Source organism: Grus americana, chromosome Z (genome assembly GCF_028858705.1).
Source record: "Grus americana isolate bGruAme1 chromosome Z, bGruAme1.mat, whole genome shotgun sequence".
Lineage (NCBI taxonomy): Eukaryota > Metazoa > Chordata > Aves > Gruiformes > Gruidae > Grus > Grus americana.
The window spans coordinates 36,188,694-36,210,882 of NC_072891.1; the positions used below are offsets into that span (position 1 = coordinate 36,188,694).

At 37.4% G+C, this 22,189-nt stretch overlaps 1 protein-coding gene across 1 annotated transcript in view; it reads right to left on the minus strand.

Moving 5' to 3' along the window:
* The window catches only part of TTC39B (tetratricopeptide repeat domain 39B), a 79,284-nt gene that overhangs the window by 30,969 nt on the left and 26,126 nt on the right, over positions 1–22,189 (minus strand). The window contains exon 2 of the mRNA XM_054810284.1: positions 22,034–22,068. Coding sequence (XP_054666259.1) covers positions 22,034–22,068 — 35 coding nt within the window. The remainder of the gene's footprint in view (positions 1–22,033; positions 22,069–22,189) is intronic.

The window sequence follows — 22,189 nt, forward strand, 5'->3', positions numbered from 1 at the left end:
GATCTCACTGTGTATGCTACTGACAAAGATGTTAAACAGTGCCGGTCCCAGTACCGAACCCTGAGGAACGCCACTCATCACTGGTCTCCACTTGGACATTGAGCCGTTGACTGCAACTCTTTGAAAAAAAGCCTTTGAGACTTCTTGAACTGAAGTGTTACAATTGAACTGTAAAAAAAGTGGGGTGTGGGGTTTTTTTGTTTTTCAAAGTCCTAAATCTTTTGGTATATAAGCCTATGTGATTAATCTTTGCAAGACAATCGATAATCAAGGCTACTCAATGCCAGAAGTATATCTGAGGAAATCTATAGGTTTATTTTTCAAGTTTCCCCCGCTACACACACTGCATCAAAAGCTTCTGAAACCCACCTCCCAGTGAAAAACTGAGAGGGAAAAAAAAAAAAAGAGTAGCAGCATTGTTCCAAGATTGTTACAAAATGAGACACCACTTTCACTACAAATTCAACAGGATTATGCACAATTTTTGGTTTCCTCTTTTAATACAGTTTGCTTAATCTCTTTGATTTTTTTTTTTTTTTTACTTTCTCCTCTGTCTCTCAAACACCCCAAATAATTCTTTCTATTTAGCTCCTTCTTGATGAGGGGAAAAGGAAAGCAGCATATCAAGCAGATGAATGTTTATCAGAAAGCAGCAATTTGATGTAAGTCATGTAGGATTTAAGAACTTTCTTCTTTATGTTTCAATGGACACAGCTTTTTATCTTTATGATACTACTTGCACTGAAATTAAGGACTTTGCACTTCTCAGATCTAACTTTAACAATCTTTGAAAAATTGGGACATCAGACATTAAATTGTAAATGCAAATCATCACTTCACGTTCACATCTTGCATAGATTTACAGGCCAAAACGCAAATTGCCTTAGAATTCTAAGACAGAAACACCTTCCACCATTCCTTCCGGAGAAATGTACCTATAGACCAAGAAAGCCACATAGGAGATACACAGAATATCTCTATCTCCTCACACGGCAAATTCACGCCTTCTATACTTTAGTTTAGGAAAAAAAATCCAACCTATCGAGGCCATCTGCAAACTTATTTCATATTTTGCACATTCTAGCTTCTAAATCTAGAAAACAAAGTAACCTGGATGAGCATTTAGTTTGGAGCATTTGCCAAAGCCTCAGTGTGTAACACCTCTTCATACTACCAAAGTAAAGTTCTTTCCATAGCCTGGATCAAGAGAACAACAGATTCTAGATTACAAAGCATTCTGCTTATTTGGCAAAAGAATGGATTTCGCACTTCACAGTAAATCTGCTCAACTGGTTAAAGGTTTCCCATTAACAACAACCATCAGAAATAATTACCCTTAAGATCCTACACCTCCTACTCAGTACAGCAGGATTGAAATGTTTATCAAAATAAATATGAAAAAAGCAATTGTATTTTTAGTGCATTGAGACTCTGAATATAATAATAAATCTACCCAAATTAAAATATTTATACTAGTAGAGAAATGTACACGTTTACAATGCCTTAAATAGTATGCTCTGCAATGAACAGTGTTAAGAAATCTAAAAGACTCATTTATAATTACTGAAAGTTTTTTAAAACACTATTTTATTAGCTAATACCATGAACACCATCTGCTAACAAATCATTTTCAAAGAACTGATTTTTAGCTAGATTTATAGACTTTTTTTTTTTCCTGGTACACAAGCAAGGACCTGAGTTAGTCCCTCAATAACACACCATCACCACCACTGTGTGTTCTCATGCTTCTATATCCTCATTTCACATTGACTCTTCAGGAAACTGTTTCACTCAGTCCATGCCTGGTTAGATTACACATTCTATTTGCTCTGCCTTTCCCACTAGGAAAAATGGCTAGTTGCTTTCAACAGGCCACAAAGGTGACCTGGGGGCTGAAGCACCTCTCTGGGGGCTGGAGCACCTCTCCTATGAAGACAGGCTGAGAGACTTGGGATTGTTCAGCCTGGAGAAGAGAAGGCTTCGGGGAGAGCGTATAGCAGCCCTCCAGTACCTCCAGGGGGTCTACAGGAAAGCTGGAGAGGGACTGTTTACAACGGCATGTAGTGATGATAATTGCTTTAAACTGAAAGAGCATAGATTTAGGTTAGGCGTTAGGAAGAAATTCTTTACTGTGAGGGTGGTGAGGCACTGGAACAGGTTGCCCAGAGACGCTGTGGCTGCCCCCTCCCTGGAAGTGTTCAAGGCCAGGTTGGATGGGGCTTTGGGCAATGTGGTCTAGTGGAGGGTGTCCCTGCCCATGGCAGGGGGGTTGGAACTAGATAGTCTTTGAGGTCCTTCCAACCCAAATCATTCTATGATTCTATGAAATAATTTCTCAAGAAAAAAAAAAAGGTGGGGGGAATTTTCTTTAAATACCGAATTTGCAGTGATTGTCTTAAAAAAATATGGTAATCAAAGTTGAAATCTAGTAGATGGCAAGAATGAGTTTTTACTCTCTCATACTTGTGCATCACAACTATTTTGTGAGTTGCACTGAGCAGTGCCCTGTTCCAGGTATCTTCCAAAACAAATCCCATTGGCCATATTAAGTGTGTAGGGAGGAATCTCCAGAACTGCAGAGGACATATGGACCTTCCCCTCCCCTCACAGCATGTTTGCTAACTTCAAGATGGGCCAAGAATTCTGTGAAATATTGGAACATAAAAACCCAACATGAGGCAAGTACAGAGGAACTATGAACAGTCATCTGAAATAAGAGAGCGAAGAGAACCACAAGCAAGAGATGTATAATCAGTTCCTGAAAGAATCCGAGGGAAGGTGGATCATTCATAACAGCAGGTAATTTAACAACTGATCACTACTTTATTCATTTAGTTGTAAAATATTTGGGTTCAGCCTAGAATGATTAAGAAAGTTTCCTAGCGCTTCATGTGAAAAGTAACAGCAAATAGATTGAAATATTACTGTACCCCACCACTGTAACCATTTCTCTGAATGCAAGGATCAAGATGTAAGGGCAATGCCCTATTTCCACTGCTTCACTAGACCTCATCTTAGTGAAAAGAAAGACATTTTCTGTATTTGTATGCTGTAAATCTACCCTGCAATCAGCACCTGCTGGAATCTCCTTCGGAAGGAAAATATAATCCTTATTTTGTATAATGTAGCTGTGGACATACTGGCTTTTTAATTGTTATCAGTGAGGACCGTTAGCCATCAGGCTCTCAAACACCATCACACCACCACCTCGAGCATCACCAGGTACATATAAATATTTGTAAAATGATTCCATAAACAAGCTTCCTTAAAACAAGAGAGCCCCAGCCCCTGTCAAAACTATCTTTTCCTATGAAATGGGTAAGCAGCAGACCTCTCCAGCGTGTTGTGGCATTGTTCTTTTCCTTTCCTGCACTACAGACTAGTTCCCACGCTGCTGCCTTTATGTGTGACCAAAGCCTGCAGACAATGCAAACAGCATTCCTTACAGGAATACTGTTCCTTACATCAAACAAGCTTATGAAATTATCCTGCCACTTCAGATATCAAAAATAAAACAGCTCTCAGGGTCTTATAAGTGAATCATATCCTCTACCACAGAGTCTCACTCCTGTTTAATTACCCTTCACATATATTTTCTACTGTTTTCCTAGATCCTGCAGCAGAGGAACATAACCAGAAGGAATCACTCCAGCTCAGATTCATAACTTGATACCAGAACAGTCAGAAGAAAGGAGCATACGGACTCAGATGCAACTTGGCTATCTTCACTGGCAGACAAGGAGTATTTCTATGTAGAGGCTCAGAAAAAAAAGCTCCTCTCCTCCCAAAACATCACAAACCAAGTTCTACAGCAAGTTAGCAGACTGATGAACAGTTTAGTGAGCAATGCTGACTCACACTCTCTTCTGACTCATGTTCTCCTCCTGACTCAGTCTTACTTTGGCAATCTCATTTTTTTCCTACCTCCACATACAGTTTCCTAGAATTGACAGAAACTTACCAGATTTTATCACCTCAGATAAGCAGATGCTTTAATTTATCCTGAAGTAGACTAAAGTAACACTACTTCAGTGAAATTACTATGGATTTTACACCCAGCGAATACCGTTCACTTTTAAATGAAAAAAGGAAAAGAAAATATGCTATATTGGGTGTTACACAAAGATAACAATGTCATATTGCAAGGAGAATAAAACACCACTGTGTTACTGTCTAGGTACTTTAAGGATACATTTTCCCAACACACAGCATTTTTTAAAGTTATTTTCTCACTACTATATCAAACTTCTTTTATGAAAAGAAATGTTTTGAATTCCAGCAACAGCTTATGTATCTTAGGCTTGGAGCTGAGGTACCCATGAAACTGTTCCAATATAGTGGGGATATACTGTCCACAAGGAAGTTGTTAGCAGCTTTAAGCAGGCTTTTCTAATCAGCTACTTGGAGCTGTGAAAGAAACAAAGAATAAGAATGCTGAAAACCCTGAGATGTATTGGAATACTCACTATTAGGATGGCAATCCTCAGGATGTACACAGAGCAAGAGCATTAGTAGTTTAAAATGTCAAAACAGTTTACAGCTTATTAAGCCACTTTGCTTTTTTTCCCCTACAGATTAATTAAAAAGGGAGTATAACTGCCAGCCTAAAACAAGTGAAAAAAGTCATTGCTCTCGTATTTAAAAGAAAGTTATTAAACATGCAATGAGTTAGGCAATAACACCTGTCTGTCCAAACCAGGTGTCCTGGGTTCAGCTGCAAGGGTTAATTTTCTTCATAGTAGCTAGTATGGGGCTGTGCTTTGGGTTTGTGCTGGAGGTAGTGTTGATAATATAGAGATGTTTTTGTTATATGGACCTGTTGTTGTTGAGCAGTGCTTACACAGAGCCAAGGCCTTTCCTGCTTCTCACACTGCCCTGCCAGTGGGATGGCTGGGGGTGCACGAGAAGTTGGGAGGAGACACAGACAGGACAGGTGACCCCAACTGACCAAAGGGACATTCCATACCATATGACATCATCCTCAGTTTATAGGGAGCTTGGGGGAAGAGGAAGGGCAGGGGGGTGTGTTGGTGGAGTTTGGAGTGATGGCGTTTGTCTTCTCAAGTAACCATTATGCATGGTGGAGCCCTGCTGTCCTGGAGATGGCTGAACACCTGCCTGCCCATGGGAAGTGGGGAATGAATTCCTTCCTTTGCTTTGCTTGTGCGCACGACTGTTGCTTTACCTGTTCGACTGTCTTTATCTCAACCCGTGAGTTTTCTCACTTTCACTTTTCCAATTCTCTCCCCCATCCTGACGGGGGGGGGAGTGAGTGGCTGCGTGGGGCTCAGCTGCCGGCTGGGGTAAAGCCATGACACCAGGGCTCAGTGTAAGAGCATTCCTGAAAGGCAGTTATACAGCTAAAGTTACGTATTAACTTGGTAGATGCTGCTGTCTTTATATCTGCAGGAGATTTAGTCAGCTTTTAATACAATCACCCCTGGTACAATGATCCACCAAGTCTTCTCTTGAAAGGGGATTCAGGGGCTAGAAATAGGAGAACTGTAGCAGAGATTATCTTTAGTCTATTTTCCACATTTTAAATCATATATTTAGGACTAAGTTCCACATCATTAGCTGGACTAAATGTGCAAGCAGTACTTTGTATGAACAGGGATTTTGTTTTTGAACTTCTAAAACCATTTGTTGGCTCTTTTACAACACAGCCAAAATAATCAGCCTCATCTGATGAACGTGTAATTGCCACTGACTTGGTTTTGTACAGCTACTGTTCTCTCTAACGAAAGTCTCACTGGGCTACAGTTACTGAAAATATTTGAAGTTCTTAGTGGGAGCAAAGCAAAACTTCTTGAGGGAAAAAAAACCCAGCACAAAAATATGAAATTAGAAATAACAATTTAGTTTTAAGCTACCCACGCTAAGATGCACATCTGACACAAACAAAAGGAGTGAAAATAAGGTCTTCGGAAATTGGGAGGTATACAGAGATGATGCTATTTTCATGATAAGGACCAAGAAAACAAGATCCATTACATTTAAGAAATAAATACTTTAGCAAACAAGTGACCCCTAACACTTACAGAAGCTTCATCAGAAGAAGAATCTTTTAGAGGCATTTGCTTAAACTCAAGTGAAAACCATTCTGGGCATCAACTAAAGTATCAACAGGTAAGGCAGCAAGAAACTACCACCTGCAGCACTCTTCTTGAGTAACACATATGCAGGCATCAACTAGAGTATTTACTGCCAAATTAATGATGATAAAACAGCATTAAAATATTTTGTTCTCAGGCAGTTCTTCTCCTCTGCAGGAAGATGGTAAGTCAAATAGTTCTAATAATTTGCCCTAATATTGTGAAATTCTGATACTTACTGTTGTTATTTAAAATGTTTCTTTACTTTCTGAAGTCAATCTTTTCCTTTGTAGTAATGATTAACTTCAATTAGAAACCTCAATATTTAACTGTTTATGTTCTACCATACCAAAAAGAGTAACTATCTTGTCATGCATCTTAAATAGCCACTACATGACTTCTTAATAGTAAATAGCAGCTGATCTTCATCAGAATCTACTCAATCCGTGGAAGTGTTCAAGGCCAGGCTTTGGGCAACCTGGTCTAGTGGAGGATGTCCCTGCCCAAGGCAGGGGGGTTGGAACTAGATGGTCTTTGAGGTCCCTTCCAACCCAAACCATTCTATGATAATAGCTCCATTTTCTTAGCTAGGTGGTTCAGGGTATTTTTGAATGCTACTGTACTTTAAGTGTATTGATCCTTTAGGAATATCCAAGAACAGTGGTGATTCTGATGCTTTTTATCTGATGAGATCCCTCTTCCCTTCCCTCGAGGGAGCATAAAAGAAACTCAAGCCTTCAACAGAGTCCTGTAGGGGCTGGAACCCACTGTCCCCCTGAAAGACAGTCTCCCAGCCAAGATCAAAAGCTGTGCTCAAACTACAGTATCAAAGGTCACAGTTTACAGCTCACAGAGATATCATTAAATCATCACTTCGTGTTCACATCTTCCATGGCTTTACATGCCAAAATGTACTTGATGTCCTCTTGGCTAGTCTTACTATTTAGCTAAGATCCATCACATTTAAAAACTGCCACCACCCCATCACCAATCACTTGTTAACCTCAAATGTAACACTTTGTGTTACTGCAGCACGAAGACTTTCTGTCCCTGGTGTCCTCATTTTTGCTGTGTTTTTAGTTTTGAACTATGCCTCAGATTAGCATTGTGTCACTAGAACAAGGATACTTCCAATCTTAATTCTGCAATATTCAACAATCCTGCTTTAAGAAAGAGGAAATTGGTAATGATCAGGTTCTTAACTCTTGATCCCTGCCAGTGATTTTCAAGCATAGGAAGTCCTGTAGTGGTCCACCACTACTCCTCACTCTTCAGTCTCAGTGAAGGGAAAACAGTCATCCTTTACTATAACAGAGACACTTTCTTTCTGCCTAGCCCTATAAAATAACAATACAAATCCCATATTTCTTATTTTCTTCAATTATTTTACCCTTCACCAATGTATGCCAATTCCCCTTGTGATTCAACACCTTGTCTCTGTATGCCATCAGATTCTTCCAGCCAGCTTCAAGGAGAAAAAGCAAATGAGTGTGTGTTACCCACAGACAGATAAGAAACATCTCTACCTTGTCTGTTTAAGTGAACATCACTGAACTATTATTCTCAGTAGGTATTTAATGTTCCTCCAAACAGGTGGTGGTCTCCTATCTCTGTGAAATGTTTCCAAGATTACAAATACCCACCAACAGTTCTATGACATGAAGCAAAAGCTAACATAAAGTAAGCTTATTGCCAAATCCTACTGAGATATTCTGTTAGATCAACATTTTATGTTCAGGATAGTTCAGTGAAGGGCGGCTGAAGGCTTACATGGTCCTTGGTAGTACAATCCACAGACTTACATACAGTGAACATAAGGAAATGTTCATAAAAGCAAAGAGAGTAGCTTTCTAGTTATGTTGGATTTTCTTCTTATTACAAGGATTACTAAAACTTGTAAGTGTGGGACTTTATTTGGTTTTGTTTTAAGGTAAATACAAGCAGAGATGTACCACTTGCAGGAACAATTTCTGTACCAAGTTTGAATCTAAGGAACTCTCATGAAAGCAGAGCATGTATAATTCTCCTTGAGGACTACTGAATTTCACTAAACCCAGACTTCAACAGACTTCTAATGACACAACAGAAAAATCTTAAGCTGTAAGGCTAGACATTTGAAAATATTTCCAACTTACATAAATCACTCCCTATCCTAGGCTATTGTCATTAATATAGAAAGTCTACAAACTACAGTGATCCAATCAGTATAGCAAACGCTAATTTTTACCCATACAGTAAATCCACTAGTCATAGTTTACCTCCACAGCAAATTCTGCATTCATTATGCACACATCCCTTTTTATGAGAAGCATGAATTTTAGATAAATAAAATGGTGTAGTTTACATTTTCAATGGAATTATCAACTTATGGGAAGCATTGAAAAAAATTTCATGCTGATGCAAGACAGACTTTATTCCTTTGCAGGCATACTGTTCACTGTTTCAGAATTTCACCAACACATGCTGTAGTCTGTGTGCTAAACATTCATTTAAGGAAAACCAACTGGCAGCAAAATTATCCAGTGCTGTGCTACTCAAATTTGCAAACAGGCAGAAATTACTCTAAAAGCTTACTATATTTTGATCCATTCAACAACAGGCAGTTTTTAAAAAAAACAAAAATAATCAAAAAACCCCACTGGAAAACACACAACAGACACACTCCTCCAACAACAGTCATTTAGTTTAAAAATTACATTAGTTTACAGAGCCTGGTATTTTGGCAAAATCATTAGGGTAATGCACTCATTTTCACTTCTTCCTTCCTCAGGACTTTCTTGCACTCTGTATTTAAAAATCAGACTCTATAGCAGACAGCGGCAAACAGCACTGTTCTTACCCAAGCCCCTTCTGGGTACTAGGTCTCCCCTGAATTTTGGGGACACCTATCCACCCACAGAACTGATAACAGCAGAAGATGGAAATGCCATGCTGCGAGTGAGGTTGCAGCTTCCTCCTCAACACTACCTGACTATGAGATAGTAGCATTTAGCCAGTTATTTGTAAATCTATATCAGCGAATCCCTGAACTGTTGTCGCAATACTAAGGGATCTACCTTTGCATGAGGATACTATCCTTTGCATGATCAAGCAATCTTATCACTAGGGCATTTTCTTTTTCTTTAATAGTGTTGGGGGTTTTGCTTGGTTGATTTTGGGGGTTTTGTTTATTGTTAGTTTGGGTTTTTTTTTTTTTGTTTGTGGGGCGTTTTTTTAATTAAATTCTTTCTTCTCCTTTGTCTTACAGCTGGGACAGAAATGCTGACCCAGAGTGAAAAGAAGAAACAGTAGCTAGCTGGTATTATACATTTGCATACATAATACAGAGAAAGCATCAAAACCTGTATTTTTCAAAAGGAACAGTTGTAGAAAAGGAGTTGCAGCTCTCAAAGACGGACAGTAAAAAGGGAAGAGGTTACTAAGTGAGGGGAAAAGAAAGAGGCAGTTGCCCCTGTTGGAAACCAAAAATTATTAAAACGATATGCATGAAAATGAGCTGAGAAAGACTTTACAGTTTTTATCTCTACCTTAGCATTGTCAAAAAAAAGTTCAAACTGACAGCTTTACATAGACTACTGGAATTTCACTAAGAGACCATTTTAACTGATCAATCATTACACCTTACCAGACACGTGCAATCTAACGACAAGGCAAACAGAGGGCAGATCAAGCTCTGTTCCTCATAGATCAGAAGCTGGGGCGGAGGGGAGCTGCTGGTGCTTTAGGAGGGGTGTTTGCCTTCTCTTCCCTTTGAGAAAAGCAAGTTCTAATTTTAGCTTTTCTCAACTTCACAGATACATATTTAGCTACAGGAGACAATGGGTTTATTTTAGGATTTATTCACAGCAGTAGAAATATTTGTAATACTGTCTTACAAGTGAAATGCATTAAAACCCTCAAACACAGCAAAAACTTTATAGACAAACAAAAAATCCTTTTTAAAAGTTTAATCGGACCTTATACTTTAAATGTTGGACCACCACCTGTCAGGAGACCAATAATGTTTCTTTGCTTTAAATTCTGCATGTGAGTCTTATGTATAATCTTGAACTTTGGGGGCTTGCACAGGACTGTCTTTGTTTTAGTTAGAAAGCAGCCCAGAACCTACAGTGCTGCTTCATGAGAATCTGGTAACAGAATACAAGAACATGATCAAAAGGTTTTGCTTCCAAACACTTACTTTATGTCCATGTTTGAGGGGTCAGGGATAGGTGATGAAATAAAGGAACTTTCCTGATGGTCTCTTTTATTGAAAATGTGTAATTTGCTTATCTATGCATTTACTATCAATGCAGTATCTGAACACTACAAGAAAATACTTATTGCTGTATCCTCACATATTATTACTGCTTGTCCTAGCTCCTCGTGAAAATTAACTCTCTCCTAGCCAAAACCAGGACACTACTCTACAGATGCAACAAAGCAACTAAATAAGCACAAAGGAAGAAAACCAAGGCAAAGCTGATCATCTGCTTAAGTCTCAGGTGTCACAGGAAATAGTACCAAGACTAAACTCATCATACTTGCTGACTAGCACCCACCATTGCCAACACCAGTCTGCCCCTCTGAAAAACACAGGCTACATTTCTAGCTTTTTTTTTTTTTTTTTTAAAGAAACACAACATCAGCATTCACAAATGTTTCAGGTTCGGGCTGACCATTAATCAGATTCAGTAAGTCAATAATCAATTTCTTGCAAGTTAGGTGCTTTTACAGCTTGAAGGGAAAAAGAAACATCAGCAGCTTTCTCTGACACCAAGTTCTTTAAGTTCAACAGCGAATTGCACTGCACATGCACAGTAAGCAAAACGCAAATTTTCCATCATGAATCAGCCATATTGTGGAGCAAGACACATGACAACTACCTGGGTTACTATTTACCCACCTGAATATGCACATGCAGTTTATCTGATCACTAAAGTGATTGTGAAATAATCCTAGTCAAATGTATTGAGCTACGCTAGCATGAATTTGACACAGCACTGCTAAATATATGTAATCCTAAAAACAGTCAGCAGAACAATCAGATCACAGGTATTTAGAAGTGACTAGTTTGATAGAGGGGAAAGAAAAAGCAAAGCAGCAGCAATGTCATTTTGCAGGTAGGAGAAAAATCTGCCTTACACTGTTCTGCCAGATATTAATGGAAATGCACAGCACTATAAAAGGTTTTTATCAAATGTTTTAGTAGAACTCAGTGATTCAACAGTATTTTTAGATGCATGTTTTAATATGAGATCTTTGCAAGTAAACTGAGAATTTACTATGTTTGAATACCCCTTATCAGACTAACAGTTATATCAAATAGTCCAGCTGAAGTAAGTACAGACAATACTGTGTAGAAAAATGAGCACCTGAATATGTCAGAGAGTGATATTGCCAAAACTTAATATACAATACATATAGATAAATAGAAGTTCACAAAAAAACCCCCCAAACTTAATCTGTTCAATGTTTCCCTTAGAAAGTAGGTCTAAATAAGACACACTGATGAGAAAATAGGTTGAAAGAGATCTTTCTGAAAGAGCTAGCATACATAAATAATAATGACAGCTTACTGACAGTTTTACACAAAACAAATAAAGATTCCACTTATCTTGCTATGGAAAAAAGAAGAAATAAATCACGCAGCAAGTAGGACACCAGATCAGGCCAGATGTTTATGGGACTAACACTGCGTCACACAACTGTTGGCTCAGATCCAAAGAGACAATTAGGACAGTGTGATCCTAGTAAGATACTCCTCCTAAACTTCAAACCATTTTACTGGAATTTATTACACAGTGAACTTATAGCTAATGTTGGAGAACTTAAACTACTAAAATCTCTACAAGCACACTGTATTATACTTAATATTTAGTACTGAGAAAGCACAGAACTGCATTTCATTAATTATTTATATTTAAGTCAAAAATTATATAACCTCAAATAGTTAAATCTTCCAAGAGTAGAAGACATACTCTATAAACGGAGAAAATAACTACAAGCCTGACAGTGTCCTTAAATTACCACATTTAAAGAATGGCATCCCAAAATACACACCTTGCGGTATGTACAACCTACAGCATCCGAGCTGATTAAGCACTGACATCAGCAAAGAAGCTTCTGCTCTCTAAAAGCATCATTCACCACTGCAAAGTGCAGAGAAAAAACAATTGTTTCATAAACCCATTGTGAATATATCATTTTTCTCTCCTCTTCAAGGAAATTCATCTAAAAAAAAATTTGTAGTTCAAGTGTTCAACATACCTGCCAAAGTAAATTTTCACAGATAAAACCCCATAAATCTGACTACCACATTCATGATTTCAGGGACTAGTAGGCAGAGATAATATACTTACAGGATTAATTCAGTTAACTTCAGGTATGTAAACACAATCCTTATGCAAAAATAAGTGCTGCTTCTTTCACTCTGTTCTTTTTCCACTGCACACACACACAAAAAAAACCACACAGAAGAAAAGCATAAAGAGAAAACTGATTCTGTTTTATTTCTCAATATCCATGAGGTTTCAGTAACGAGTTATCAAGCAAAAAGAATAAAAGGATAAAAGTTCACAAGCCAGCAGCTGGCATCACGGGTACTCTCCATAGCTGAATTCAAAAGAAATGCAGTGAGAGTGGCAGCAGCTACAGTCAATGCTGGAAGCTGATGCCTCTGCGGGAAGAGGATGCTGGGAGATTTTTCCCAATCTGTGCTGCAGCCTAATTCTAATCCATCGCTCCTAACTGCAAGGAGAAAATGGAGACATGAGGAACGCAAAGTGATTTATATTTAAAGGCAAAAAAGGAGTTATTTTCATTATTTTTCTGAATAATAATACTAAAAAAAAGAAATGCTACAATTAAAGTCAGAGAGAAAAGGAAAAGTATACTAATGTAATTGCAGTATAAACAGATCAAACATACAAGAGTTGGGAGCAAGCAGCACTGAAGAAAACTAGCTCATGTTTGGTTTTCATTATTTGAAAGCAGTCAAACAAATCAACTTTCTTTTTTTATTAACCCTTTGACATTTTTTCCCCAGAAATCCAAATTTTAGCTAGAGTCCCATGACCAAAACAAATCACTAGCACAGAGAAGCTATTGATTGTTAATCAAACTGTTAATAATCAGTTATCTTCATTAATATCAGCAGCAATAGGAGAAAGTAGGAATCAGAAGCAAAACAGCTGCAACAGACATTGTTTCATCCCCTTGGTCTAATCACTCCAGGTGAGATATGGGAAAGCTCAGCACATGGGAACTAAGCAGCAGAAAATTAAACTATGTCCTCCACCATCACCTTTGAAAAGTATTCTTTAAAGCTGTACCACCTGGGCTAATAGTACCTATTAGTAGCTATGTTTACTGTCATGAACTGAAATTTACTCACAAAAATGCCTCAAAGAAAACCTTTAAAGCACAGTGCAGGAAAATAGAGATTTGCATTTACTCATTTCAGATGGATGCTAAGTAATAAGAGCAGTAATATTTCAAACCAATCTTTTTAAACAATTTACTTTGGAAAATACAAGTAAGAATGCAACATACTAGGAAAGAGTTGCACAGTATTTCCTAAAACACCTGAGGAAACCAAGGTCTGTGATCAGTTAAGACAGGCTCTGCAGAACAGAGATGAGATGGACAGCCATAACTTATGGACAACAGCACCTTTAAAATCAAGATGTTTGTACCTTTTCCCTGAAATTGTGCCTGACAGTGTTAAAGACCAAGGAGTTTGGAGATATCAGAGTTCACCACCACGTAACTTGGAAGCAATGCTCATGTGTGTTGTCATTTATTACATTAACATTATTGGGGCAAAGAGAGTCAAAGGGCCAGGATTTCTCTCATCTTGATTGCACATGAAAGGTAAACCAGTTTTGAATCAAGGCTGAGCAGTCACATTAAAAAAACCGATCCAGTTTACACACAAAACATACAATGTTCTGTCTTTAACTTGGCATAAATTGCAGACAGTCCACACTTGATGCCTCAAAGTATTTCCCAGTAAAAGCTGGGAAAAGAGTGAGGAGCACATTTCAACAAAACTGACAAAAGCAAGCTTTCTGTCTGCAAATATCAACACGTTCAAAACATTTTCTTTGGATTGTCTTAAAGAAGAACCCACTAATACACACTCAAGCCACCTTTCCCTCAGATTGTTTCCCAAAATGCTCTGAAACAGTTTTCAGTCATGGGGGGTGGGTGCAGGAACAACAAACCAACCAAGACACATTATTCACGACCAGGGAAGTTGTTGGGTTTTGATAGTTTAAAATAAAGAATGTGGTAAATCTTGTTTTCAGTCCTCTTTCCCTTAAAACAATCCTCCTCCTCAATATCTGAGGAAGTCACAACTCTCAAATTTTTATTTTTTTTCATCTATGAGTTAGGAAAATGAAAATATGCACTCTATCTAAAGCACTAATGACTTAAGATTGTACCAGCAATCTAAAACATTAGGAGTCTACATTCCTTTCAAAGTCTCTGAAGTTATTTAGAGAAGCAACTCTTGAGTTGCATGAGTGCAAATAGCATTATGCAGTCTTTATTAAAGCACAGGATAAATATTAATTTCCTGAAAGAAATTTAAAGACAGAAAATACAGATATGATCAGCAGATCATGCATTCCAGCACAACATCAAGATTCCCACATGATAATTAATAGACTCCAGAAGTCTCCAGGAACCCTGACCCCAAAATTATTATGTGAGTTTACTGCTACACTGTTAATTTATTTTTCATGGAAGAGCAAGCCACAAGCAGCAACCCAAATATTTAGGCTCAATTAAGACAAACTTCTTTTGGCAAACATCGGATCACAGAAAAACACGCTGTGGTATCTCTCTGCGTGCCAGCCTTTCAGTGAAGGCTTGCAAAAAAGGAGCACAGCGTGGAAGAGTGCAGAGTTTCGGGCAGTTCTGTGTAGAATATCCCTGAGATGTTCTGTTTTGTTGTCATCCCCTCGTCGCCCCCTCCTCTTTTCCCCTCCTTAGTTTCTGAGAAGCTATGCATACAGGTGGAATTGCACATTTCAAAGTCAACAGAAGATACCAATGTAAACATTTGCACAATGTGGCCTGAAGACTTCTACTCAAATACAAACACATAGAGAAATCTCACACCAGAGGCAAAAGGTGTAGTTGCAATAAATACCGAAGAGTTAGTCATAATTATTGCCCACTCAAACCCCCTCAAATTTAAACAATTTATAATCCAAGAACTGTTTGGGGTAGAGAAGAATTAGTGAAACTAGGCTGGTGCCTCACTATTGCTGTTCTGAATCTTGAGACTGACAATGCAAAGTAGCTACTATGTCATATATATGTAGCTACGAAAATATTATTTATTGGATACAAAAAATCATTTTACCGGACTTTTTTTTCCCCTTGACCTTGAGGACCAGACATGGGAAATCAAAACTTTGATCATTTAAATCATCACTGGTGTTTCTCACCATCTTAAGATTGTCAGAATTTGAGTTCAAACTTACAGAGACAAGCACTTTATTAAAAGTGTTTGGCTCCCTGAATTCAAATGTGAACTTAGGGCCATTTCCTCAGCTGTTCAGTTTCATTCACTCACAAAACACATACATGTGCAGGTATAACTGAAATCTTAACTACACTTCTGAGATTACAAGGATAACCTGCTCTAACTTCCTTAAACACTTCTGGCCCTTAATCTATCACCCCAGTAATACCTCCCAGAGCTGCTTTGGTAGGATCAAGGATTAACAGTATCCAGCTTTGGGTAGGAAAAGGCAATGCAAAAGAGGGATGATAATATGGCAATGAAATATGCCTCTTTCTGCTGAAATTGATAAAGATAGAAAACCCTAAGAATTCCTTTATTTGTCAAAAATCATCTGTCTGCTTTTCTACAGAATTCTAGCTTCCACCTTTTTCACTGTTTCATTTTTTAAAAGTGTTTAAATGAGATCTCACTAGCTTTCCACTGATGCTGTAACTCATGGTCCGGTATTAGTAATTTCTATACAAATGGCACAATATGAAGACTTCCTCTGCATATGAACTGTTTGCAGCAGTCAGGCAGTCTACCACAAAGCATCTTCTATAAACACACCCAGGCAGCTACCATAATACAGTTACTCTAAATGTTGTCATTTGCATAAGCCTCTGATAATGGCGTGGTAATTTTAATGGTGCCTTTACCTCAAAGAAAATCATTGCAAGCCAACTAGTACCACAGAAAAGCATAACGACTTGATGGTAACCTATTCCTGTCACATACAGATGATATTTTAAGGAACAGTAAGTAAAATGAGATGGGAGGAAATCTGAATACAATTAAAATTTCATACAAGTTCCTAACAAATTGAGAACTTCAGAGGATAAAATACATACAGAAATCAAAACAGCAGTGACAAGGTCAGTACATGCTAGCCATAATATGGTGATGGTTAAAAATTGTCAAGAACTCAAATCTTTTTTAATCTTCTTCTTGTAAAACTAAAGATAATTTACAAAATCATAGTCAGGCAACAGAAAACATGGATCTCTGTATTCCACAAAAAGAATTTCTGAATAATTTGGGGGAAAATCAAGGTAGCAGAAATATATAGGGAAAAAAAGTCATAGAAGTTGAGAATTATCTTGTTCAGTAAGATTGAAATTCAAGTTCATAGGTTTTTCACAATAAGATTCAGGTACTGATGAAGCATTTTTAGAAAGAATTAAACAAAAGAACAAAATACACATAAATCTATTCCATCCATGTAAGTTTTTGAACCTGTAGATGCTTGGCACGTAACAGCATTAAGTTATGTCATGAAACAGATTTGCCCAAAATTTAAAGTAAGCAGACACTCCAGTGGAAACATGGGGAATATTTGGTAAAAAGCAGCTTACCACCACAAAACTTCCTGGTAGAGGCTTGAATTTACAAAACAGAAAGAATCATTTGTCTCCAGTTACTTGGTTCCTTTTACAACAGAATATGCCAATTCAAAACCAATTCTGACTTAACCATGTAATGGCAAATTTACTTTCACATACATCCCATCTATGCTCTTTGTAAGATAGAGGATGCTATATTAAAAGTTATCGCCAAGCCCATACTTTGAAAACTCAGTAACTTTTTGGCAGAGAAGACACCTGGTGAAACGATACTGCTTGCTTTAAGCAAAATGGCAGACTAACCTATGGTAAAGCCTTTCTTTGTCTTTAGCATCAGTGAGTGAAGAACTGCATTTACAGGTGGAACTCCATTTAATGGTCCCTCCACATTTCTACAAAAAAAACCCAAGTATTTTGGGCTCATTACAAAAACTGTTTTGGAGTTGCTGTGTATACCTACAGTAGCCACCACGAGTAGAAGATCACAAAAGAGTCTAGATAAAGTATCTAATCCATTTAGAGAACCGGAGCAAAGACTGATTTCCTCCTGGACCTGTCCTCAGATATGACAGCCAGCACTAGAGAATTAGGGAAGGATTTTACCCTATTAAGATAACTCACTGCCCTTTTAACATCTAACCTGCACAACCTGGTATCTACAGTTAAGCAGTAATATTTAGGGAATAAAGTCAGTTAAAGCCAAGTTCGATTAGCAAAGCCATTTGCTAGCGTTTACTGGAGCAATATACAGAGCAGTGTTACTCTATACATATTTTACATGAAGAATTACAGAGTGGTGGGTTAAATACTATGAAGACATGGTTCCCACACATTCTTTCCAAATTCTCTAAAGCAACAAGTTGATCTGACAGAATTTGAACCAGCTCTGATCTCATAAGTAAACATCAACTGTCTTTGTAGATACAGCTGTCTATACAAAAAGGTCAATTTTAGTTAAATTCAATTGAGTATAACCAAACTGCAATAAACCACTCAAACCAATGTCAGGCATATCATCACAGAGCTGTAACAATGCCACTTTCTTATCCAAAATAAGAGAGATTGAAACATTGATACATATGAAAAATTTAAGACAAACATTATCAATAGCAAAATCGATAACATAGATACAGCTTTCCAAAAGGCTGAACCTCTGGTAATTCATTGTTCCAATGTAGTAATGTTTCCAAATTTCTACTACCGTAACATTAATAGGGAAAAAAAAAAACCCAAACCCAAACCAAAACAACCTACCATTAATTCTAGACTGGGAAAGGTCAAGAATAACAAGCGTGGCACTAGATTTAGGAAAGTCTTCCCTCAGGCAAACTACCAGCATCATTTGAAAACTGCAACCAAATTGTTTCAAGCAAAGTAAGACTGAAGACTACCACAAAGAGTCCCAATGTTTTTTTCAGTTCCTTAGGCATTTTTTTTTAAATAACTGTACCTTCTGAAGAATTTGAGAGTCTAATCAAATGAAGAAACCTGCCCAGATACAAAAGAATACACACATTTCTATATAATTTCCATAACTGTGAGTAGCTAATTGTCTAAACACATCAAGTCATCAGCAGTAAGTATTCCAGCTGAGATTATCCTACTCTTACTGCTCAAAATCTCACAAACTGAGATCTATGAACCTCATTTTCACAGGAAACAACATACTCGATTATACCAACTGTCCGCTCATTTTAGTCTATTGGCCAGTTTCAATAAGCCAAATTTGACAGACGAGCAGTGGACTCAAGAGACAATTAAAATCAAAATCTAGATAGTGCATAAATACCTCAATGGGTACCTACTGAGGGAAAGGTTACAGCATAATACTCAAGTTTGTGTTTTGTTGGCCTGCTGAAAAATCAGTCTACTTGTTGACCATCCAGGCGTAAGGAGGATGCAGGTGCAGGTGTGGGAAAAAAGAGGTAACTAGGTCATGAGGACATGTGCAGGGAAAGCTTGAGTCATCTGGTGCGGGAAGGTATAGGTTCATAAGACAATAATCTCTATGAAATGAAGCTAAATTAATACAGTGCTCATGGCACATTCTTCTAACAGCTACAGTGCACACAGGGAATCCAAAAGAAAAATACTGACAGAAATACTCAAAACTTACTGTAGCCATTAATAATCGAAGTATATAATTATAAGAAGATAACATTGTAAGTCATCAGTGCTTTTGAGAATCTTGCAAAGCTTTGTCAGCAAGAAATTTCCTTTTTCCTCTGCTATCCGGGATGGTTAAGAATTTACTGACATTTTAAAGCTGACTAACCAAAATCTACAACAACCTCCCTACCTGAAAAATATTTAATGAAAGCTACTCAAGGCCAGTAACATTGTGTGAAAGTACTAAAGGCCCCCCCTCATATCACAAGTTTTTATAGCCCTATGATACAGATACACTCCAAACGCATTTTCCATTCATAGTACAACAGTGGAATAAAAATTCCTAAGAAGCTAAACTGAAAAAAAAAATCATTAATAGTTTGGAAGAATGGTGCTGTTCAGACTCATATTCCTAATACCTTCTGCCAGTTGACTGCAACAAGATAATTCAAATTGCACAAGATGTAGATCAAAACCACCAAAATGGAGATCCAAGTTTTTGTTCCAAAGAGGAAGGAGGAATTACAACAAAAAACCCTACAGGATTTCATAGCAATTTCTAAGCTCATATATAGTAAAAGTTGGAATAATGGTAGAGACTTTAGAAAAAAAGCACAGAAAACCTGAAATGTTTTTTCCTTGAATACTACTAGTGCCTTTATTCATACTATAAGACAGTCTAAAAAATATAGTACTCAAATATATACTCGAAACCTGAAAGCATTCAGAGTCTGATGCCGAGAAACTCACATACTTATTCTTTCCTTTATACAACCTGTTGGGTTTGAGAGGCTTAATACTTTCATCCTTTGAATCAATTAATATTAAAGCATCTCACTTTTGTAGTAAGTATTACTTAGATGGCACACTGTTTTGGGGCATTACTGCCAGGGACACCTGAGAAGGACGTGTGGAGTCATTTATGAGTCTGAATATTCAACATAACATTAAAGTAAGCTGCATTTTAGTAGATACAACACCTTCCTGACAATTACATGAAGTGAGATACTGTTCTTGATTGGTTCAGTAGCTTGCTGCTGAAGATGACACAGGTTAATCCCTAAATTATATCAAGGTTAAAGCTGCTGTCTTATATTCACATTATTCAACCAACCAAATAAATAGAAGACAGGCTCTGTGAAGAGCATGTAGCACACAATGCACATCTTATGACAGGTAAATGTGCTAAGGTGCTAACGGGTGACAGATACTGCGTTTTCCATCTATGCAAGTTTTACTACATTTAGTGCAGCCTATTTTAACATATGCAATCATCAGTTCAAATCTTGCAGGGTACTTTTTAAAAACACCATTTTCATGGATCTTATGTAATGTAAGTTGGGGTTTTTTTGATGTATCTGTTCCACAAACTAAAACAGTACTTGACACATGAAAATGAATTTGTGCAATGATCTTCTACATGAAAAAATGGAAATAATCAGATTCATTATAACCACATTATATTTTATAAATACAAAGTAAGAGCTCAGAGAATGCAGTTACTCACACTGTGCTTTCTCCTAGGCTTGTGCAGGACCACCCAAACAAGAACTGTGGGTGGTCCTATGTTACTGAAACAGGCTGAACTAAAGGCTGTGAAACCTGAACAAATGGGAATTTAGTTTTAGAATACACATATACCAGAATCAGTCAACAATATAATAGCACAGACGTAATATTTTTGACCAGTGGATGAGGACAGTAACCACAGTGATAACTGTTCAACTAGAGACGTGAAGTAACAACATGATTTCTGTCCCACTAATATTCTCTCCATTATCCCACATTTACTATTCTACATAATGGTTATTACAGAAAGAAGTAATACCGGCCAGAGTAAATTAACATCAATCTAACTTCTATACCACTACAAAAAGTGTCTCTGTATGACAGCTACGAGCACAGAAGAGAGACTCAGGAAGAACAAATCAAAGCTCTGCATGCCAATAATAAATATCCCTGTCCTGCTCAGATAACAATAAAAACAATAAGACAGCCTTCTCATAGAAGGAGTGTTGGATAAAGATTTTCATAAAGTAAACATTACAGAGGGAAAATTTTGCCTAAGGGAAGCAAGGGCCAGAGAGAGAGGTTATCTGATCTTACAGCAAGTGCTTGGGAGAAAGGAAGAAAAAGTAATCATTAACGAGAAAAAAAGTTCTCAACACAAATTTATCAGATTCTTATTTCTGTCCTTCTGAGTCTCAGGAAGCTATATGTTTAATTTTTCAACTACAGTTTTACATAGAGAGCAGACCTTACCACTCTAAGTAAGACAAAAATAGAAAGTCTGGGAAATCTGTAAAGTATAATTTGCCAAGGCCATGGAAGTTTTGGCAATTAAATTCAGTCCAAAGCTACTGCTCCTGGGTATAGAAGTGTTTTAGCAGTCTGAGGATATCACTAGAATTCTCCTTCTCATGTGTTTCATGGCACAAAAATGCAATAAAATCCTACAGAAAAACTAAACCCACTTACAACCAGCATCATCTGTTTCCATCACAGTTTAAGTAAGGTGTTGCTTCAGGATGAAATTTAATGCCAGAGAAGTGACTATATCTCACTTCATTATGGAGAAACATCTGTGCAGCAGTACATTATGAGGTATAGCAATTTCCATTTGAAAATCTTGCATAGACAGTCTTGCATAATGTCTGATCCAAAGTTTTTCCACTAATGCTGAGCTATCATTTTTTCACCATGCAGAGATGTCTAGAGTTGTCAGTATGTAACTAGAAGTTACTAAATTTGCTATTTTTAATTCTTTACAACTTTCACATGTGTTGACAAATACTTCATCACATATATCAACCTAATTACACTTCCATTTCCCAACTCTTGGGGACCTTAACTGTTCTGGAAAATGTGAAAGTAGTCAGTCCATATAAAATGATGCTTCCCTAGAACGGTGTGCATGCAGTTTTTCATTGCTGTATAAATAGTTTTAACAAAAACACACACATTTAAAAAAAAACTCTACTTACACAGGGATGTTTTCAAAGGCATCTTCAAAGTTTTCCTGCAAAAGAAAAAAACCAGTTTCAATCAAATGTCAATGTATTTTGGAACTCTTTCCGTAAGACAGCAGAAAGTTACCATTACCAGATAGCACTTAATTCTGCAACGTACAGTAATAATCA